At 38.1% G+C, this 6,930-nt stretch overlaps 1 protein-coding gene across 1 annotated transcript; it reads left to right on the forward strand.

Annotated features, from left to right (window-relative positions):
• The first annotated feature begins 425 nt into the window (after positions 1-425).
• psma2a (proteasome 20S subunit alpha 2a) lies at positions 426-6,577 on the forward strand. The gene is made up of 8 exons (XM_049582579.1): positions 426-507; positions 1,064-1,140; positions 1,707-1,839; positions 3,234-3,356; positions 3,481-3,562; positions 4,638-4,711; positions 5,488-5,545; positions 5,635-6,577. Exons 1-8 carry the CDS (start codon positions 467-469, stop codon positions 5,749-5,751), a joined length of 705 nt encoding a protein of 234 aa, XP_049438536.1. The 5' UTR covers positions 426-466; the 3' UTR covers positions 5,752-6,577.
• The last annotated feature ends 353 nt before the right edge of the window (positions 6,578-6,930 follow it).

Raw genomic sequence — 6,930 nt, forward strand, 5'->3', positions numbered from 1 at the left:
TTTGATAAAGTTGATAGATGAATATACAAAAAGACCCACATCAATTTCAAATTCCTCTCTTACTGTAACCAGATTACTGTCATTCATTAACATTGCTTCAATGTAATTGATAGTGCAGCAGAATGATGCATCATTAAAATACTTAATAAGTATTGCCTTTTGACCAGGTAATCAGGTGTAACCGTTATAACTATTTTAGTAAAGATTATTTGTAATCTATTTATATCTAAATTATTTCTGTTTCGGAAGACTTAGAAGAAGGTAAAATAATTACTTTTTTACTGATTTATGTCACATCATAGACTTGGTTTTATATTTTTTATATTTTTTATATTCACAGCTAAACATTGTTTGTTTTGTGGAGCAGCAGGGTGGGTGTTTAATTTAAGTCCATAGGTGGCAGTGTACACTCTTTGGTGGGATTTGCAGGTCTCCAGGCAACACAGAGTAGAAGAAGAAGAACAAGATGGCGGAACGAGGCTACAGTTTCTCCCTCACCACATTTAGGTAAACTTTGTCAAAATTACAATGAAATATAAAAACAGCATCTAAACTTTCAGCCAGTAGAGTTGTTGTTGTACACCAGTTTGATAAAGTATATGCAGAGTTTTCCATACTGACGGGAAAATAAGGTTTTGTGGGCCTTTGTAGTCGATGCACTGTCATTGCCGGGTAGTGTAATGAATCGGCTAACGTTAACGGTTAGCATGTCGGCTAACGTGTTTTTTTAAATTAAACCGTTAAGTGTCAGTTTTTTGCTCATGTCAATAAGTAGACCTCGCCTGAATGTGTTATTTGTGAGAATATTACTAAATAGATCGAAACAGGTCAGTTTTACATGCTAATTATAAGCTTTTAGAGACTAACGTTAGCTTAGCTAACAGTTAACATTAGCAACACTAGCTCAGATGAGTGGGTTGATTTAGCTTTTCCTTTCACTTTCGTCTTTGTCAATTGTTGTCTTGTTTTCAAACTGCAGATGTTGCTGTATCTTTATGTGGTTTAGTTGATGTTCCTCCGTTTCATAGCATGTTAATTTAGCATCATGTGTTTCATCCTGCAGCCCCTCGGGTAAACTGGTCCAGATTGAGTATGCCCTGGCAGCTGTAGCAGCCGGAGCACCGTCAGTGGGAATCAAAGGTATGGAGTCCTGGAAGTGTGTGGGGCATATTAAACTGTAGGTTTTAAACCACATTCATTGGATGTCTGATTGATAACAGAGAATAGAACAAGACTCTGTTTGGAAATGTTTATAATGCCAAATTGCAATTCGCTGTAATAGGGTAAAGTAACACATGGAGTGGATGTTAACAGGTTCTGATGTATTGCCACACCTTCAGAGTAATATTTCCTGACTTCATTGTGGAAGACTACAGTGCATAGGGCAGTGTGACTTTAGTGATGCTTAATTAGGATTAAACTTAAAAAAAATAAAATAAACAATGGCTGTGTGAATGTAATGCAGAAAGTAAAGCCACACTGTATCTTTGCTTTGCCATCCAAACTGCTTAACATAATAATGAAGGATGTGCTGTTTATCCAGACAAGTCATTATGCCCACCTAACAGACACTGGTGCAGCAACCTAAGCAGACACCAGCATACTTAAAGGTTATGCATACCATAACGTGGTTGAATCTGGTTAGAAAATAATTATCAGTTATGATTTGTGAGGACACTAATCGTGATATTGTCCTTCATTTTCAGCTTCCAATGGAGTTGTCCTTGCAACAGAGAAGAAACAAAAGTCCATTCTGTATGATGAGCAGAGTGTCCACAAAGTGGAGCCCATCACTAAACACATAGGCATGGTCTATAGCGGCATGGGGCCCGACTACAGGTGGGGATTCTTTGTTTTTATGCAACTTAGGTTTCCTTTCTAACTTTAGATAAGTAGTATCTTTCTGTGTGATGTCAGCTGCTTTTAAATGCACTATAGGGGGAAAATGTAAAGATGGACTGCGCTTGTTTATAAGCAGCTAGTCTCTATATACAGACTCTACATTCTGTAGGCAAACCCTGGAGATCTTGCCTCTGGAAGAAGAGTGGAAGAGCCCTGGTTTCCGGTTGTAGGCTGTTTGTAGTCCGCGTGATATTGACCAATCACGTTTGAGCTGGCTGCAGTTGTTGCCAGGTTAAACAGTCCGTGCGGTGAACTAACGAGGCGGAACATTATTGCCTTCACTGCAAACTCTGAATCCATCGCAATGGTTCAACATATTTACTCATATATATATATATATATATATATATATATATATATATATATAAGTCGGAAACGGAAATTCGCCTCCTCCGCCCAAATCAAACCGGAATTCCAAAAAATCGGGGGTCTGCCCCCAGAGGCTGTATCGCCGTCTGCCGGAAGTCAGACGCTGAATACAGCCGATGGGTTCTGAGAATGATAAGCAGCTAAAGCAACAATATTGTTAGCCTTATCCAGTCTATTTTATTGGAGGTTTTACATGTTTTAACTATTTTGCAAAGCATACCATAAAAGTTTTAGATTGATATACTGCTTTGGGGACAGCTTTGGGCATCTAAGATTTTCCAGTCAAGAAAGCACATATCTTAATGGAGACTAATTTGTACTTATTAAAACCTAAAGTGTTTCCTGGGTGATTTTCCAGGGTGATATTTTTTTTTCTTCTTCAGTGTTGTTGAGTTAAACTTCATGCTAGTACTTTGCCTTGTGCACACACTTGTACAGTATAATTATGAGTTTTAGTCTTTGGTGTTGTGAGTATGAAGCATATCCATACAAGGGCTGGGCAATATGGAGAGAATCAAACATCACAATATTTTTGACCACATATCTCAATATCTACATTGTGACAATATTGTACGCTTGATTTTTGATGATTTCACAAATCTATTTACACAATTAGGAGTTTGCTAAATAATCATCAGTAAAGTGGATGTAATGGCTAATTGGGTAAAGACAAACAATAGAATAGCTAGAACAGAAAATTACATCACTTTACTGTAATGGAGTGTTTAAAACCAGGAAAGACAACACTTATGATATTACAATATCCAGAATCTGAAGATATCTATTCTCATATCACAATAATATTGATATATTGCCTAGCTTGTATCCATATCTTATGTGCACAAGGAAAAAAACGTCATTCAGGACTTTGTTCCTAAAAGACAGCAAGTTGCTACCAGAGTTTGTCTGACTACTGAACTTCATGTGCACACATAAATTAATGATTTGTGTTGTCCTTGCAGGGTTTTAGTGCGACGAGCCCGGAAGTTGGCACAACAGTACTTCCTGGTTTACCAGGAGCCAATCCCCACAGGCCAACTTGTCCAGAGAGTGGCCTCTGTAATGCAGGAGTACACACAGTCTGGGTGAGTATACACAAAGATGTACCAATACAGGCTCTGTTTATAGATACATCACCTTTATATTTTTAGAGGTAAGATGTATTCAGTCAGAATTTTTGGATTTAATATGTTATTTTTTGTCCTCCAGTGGAGTGCGTCCGTTTGGCGTGTCATTGCTGATAGCTGGATGGGATGAAGACCACCCCTACCTGTTCCAGTCAGACCCCTCTGTATGTTGTATTACTAAAATATTTGTTAAAAAAAACACCATTTGTTTTCAATTACTGTGCTCTTTTCGGCTCAAAGTCAACTAATTATTTTATTTTGATGAATCTTTGACAGTGGACCAAAGCCAAATTTGTGGTTAGATTCTCAAAGCAATTGAAAAGTGTCACTTGACGGAAATGTCTTATTTTGAGTGCCGCTCCACACTTTGCTTTCATGTCTTTAGAATTGTTTTGCAGACATTGTCATATTTTGTTGGGCACTGTGATAAGAAGTGTTAGTATCATCGCCATGGAAATAGTAGTTATCAACCGACCCTGCTCGACCTGCATTCAGCGTGTTTGCAGTAGGTCTCTGGTTACCATGGAGACGACTAAAGCCGCTTGCGTAATAAATTGTAAATGCCACACTGCTCTTAAAGGGAAATTTCGGTTTATTTCAACCTGTCTCCTATCGTCCTAAATTTGTTTCAAGTGACTAGTGACATAAAAATAATAGTTAGCATGTTAGCCGTTAGCCTAGATACAGCCAGGGCGCATAGTAGCGTCAGACCTGTTAAAACGTAAGTGAAAGGGCATACTTCAAGTGCAAAGTTAGTCCACTAAACAAGCTTTTTTTCCGCAAAGACCGCCTCATATCGTTAGGATAAATGTCAGAGAACATATAGAAAACGACATGTAAACGTGTTGTCTTACCTTACCGGTGTGGTGCCATGTTTGTTTACCATTTAGCTCTGCTTTCCAAAGCGTGGCCGAAATATCGCAAGATCGCTTTTTTTCTGTCAGGCGACACTCTTCAAAAGAGTGCTCTACCATTAATCAGGCTTAACCTCGCTTTGCTATTATATTACTACTACTCATTAATTCCCTAACACAACCCTAATTCCCTTTCATAAACTGATAAACTTGGGGTACAGTTCTACCCTTTCTTAAAGTATTGAATTTAGTTGCACATCCTGTCTGTTTGGAGGTCACTCTTCGTCTATACTTATTCCAGTGTAAAGATTATGTACCATACTGTGTCAAAAGCATAACTTCTTGCTGGATTTTTATTCCTGGATTTTTTTTTTCTCACTGGCAGGGTGCATATTTTGCATGGAAAGCCACAGCCATGGGAAAGAACTACGTGAATGGAAAAACATTCCTTGAAAAAAGGTAAGATTACAATTAAAGAATACAGTTAAAGGCTTTTTTGTATAAAGAATATAATAAAAGTGAAGCGTACAGCAACAGTATAAATGGGGATGGCCTTGATACTTGTATTTGGCAGTCAGTGGCCAGTCTCCCACCATAAGGGCTCTTTATGTCATTGGTTATCTCAGTGCCCATTGAGTAAAATTTGTTGTGGTATATTTTAGAGATAATGATGCTTTCAAATTCCTGAATGTTTTTTTTTTTTTTTTAGCAAAGTCTGAATGGGTACAAGTGACAGTCTTTAATTACTTTTAAAACAATAAAACTAAAAACAGTATTTCTATAGTTTAATATACTTTTATTATCATTGCAGACAGAATTGAAGCCCCAGCTTGATCCATAAAAGAGGCTGTTTTACTATTGAAAGTCATTTATAGTTGGTAGACAGGGAACATGAACCAAGTTGCTATCAGCTTCACTACAAATATGGGAAAGCATAAAAGTGTTCAGTAAGTTTTGCGGAAGGACCAGGATGTAGAACCTGATTCCAATGATTCCTGTTATCATCAAGTGACCTAAATGGAGTGAATTTAGTGTTGTCATGGCCCATTAGACCATATTAGCACTTATGTCTTGTGGTAAAAAGGGGCATTGTTCAACATTAAGAGTTTGGCTCCTGGAACATTATGTAAGAACTTTAAATATTATACAGTGCAGCATGAATACACAAAGTTGAGGTGTTTGGTATGGTACGCTCCACAGATTGTTAAGATGACCGTGTTGTATTTGTTCTCCAGGTATAACAATGATCTGGAGCTGGAAGATGCCATCCACACAGCCATCTTGACACTGAAGGTATAATGTTATCAAATAAAAACCCTAAGCTATGGGATCTGTCTGGTTTTTTTATCAGTCATTTACACTCTCCTATCTTTGCTTTTCAGGAGAGCTTTGAGGGTCAGATGACAGAGGAGAACATTGAAGTCGGGATCTGCAACGAGGCCGGCTTCAAAAGACTCACCCCAGCGGAGGTGAAAGACTACCTGGCAGCCATTGCGTGAACACGTCCTCCCTGGTGATGGGGTTTTTGGCCACATTTTAAGACATAAAAGCACAGTAGCCAATGGTCTCATAACGCATTATTGTAAACCACGGTTATTCAGACACTTATCCAAGATTATGTATGTGAGTCGTCAGAATCAGACAGCATGTTTGGGATTATGCCCAGACCTGATAGACTTTGTATGTATGCAGCTAATGTGGCTGCTACTCAAAACTGCATTGACTAAACTCCCATCTGTGGCTGTGAGATGACAACCTCATGTTATCACATAACTAATTGGCTTTGTTGTTAAACGCATACCTGGGTACAGTGAAATGTGGCATTTGGCTGCTGTGCACATGGAAAAGAATGTGGGCTCTGAGTGAAATCTCACGTCTTCCATTGAATCCTTCACCTTTCTTATTTCTCGTAACTGTTGCAAAGGCAATACTTTTTGCAAATCAGGCATGGTGGCTTCATGCATTTATTCGGAATTCAATCGTTACTATTGTGATAAATGGCCTCTGATTGAACTTAAAGCAAAAAATTAAAAAGGTAACAAGGCTAGTTGCTAAAGACCAGAAGGAGCTTTGGTCTCATCCTGAATATAAACAGTTTCCCTTTATTCTCCTGACTGCACTTCATGAGTATCTCTCAGACACTGGCAATGAGTATCAGCAAAAAGAAGGATGCAATGGAACGTTTTGAAATTTTACACTTAGGATCTGGTTGCCTGTACAGCAGTTTTACACAATGTACTTTTTTTCCAGGCTAGAATTAATTCTAGAGTTTGTATTTTCTCTTCTGGTATCTGTCACTTATTCGAATAAAAGATGATGAGTTGATGTTGACTTTGTGTTTTGAATTGATATGCATTTGTTTGAAACAGCCGTTTGAAACAGCTTTATTGTTAATGTACAAAATGTGAATATGTTCTCAGTACATGTCTTATGTACATAATGAGCGCGCGCTAGTGCACTTTTCGAAGAAGAGCGCGCTCTTACATCAACCGGAACAGCTTTCCACATTTTGTACGTATCCCTCCGCCTGCATTATGTTTTAACAAATATCATGACTGATGCAATGACAACAACAGCGACCATGAAAATGTGTCGATGAGGTAAAATTACTGAAGAATAAACTAACTTTTACAATTCGACTTCATTTACAATCTTGTCAACAGATCTATTTTTCCTGG

This window comes from Epinephelus fuscoguttatus, linkage group LG8 (genome assembly GCF_011397635.1).
Source record: "Epinephelus fuscoguttatus linkage group LG8, E.fuscoguttatus.final_Chr_v1".
NCBI classification, from domain to species: Eukaryota; Metazoa; Chordata; class Actinopteri; order Perciformes; family Serranidae; genus Epinephelus; species Epinephelus fuscoguttatus.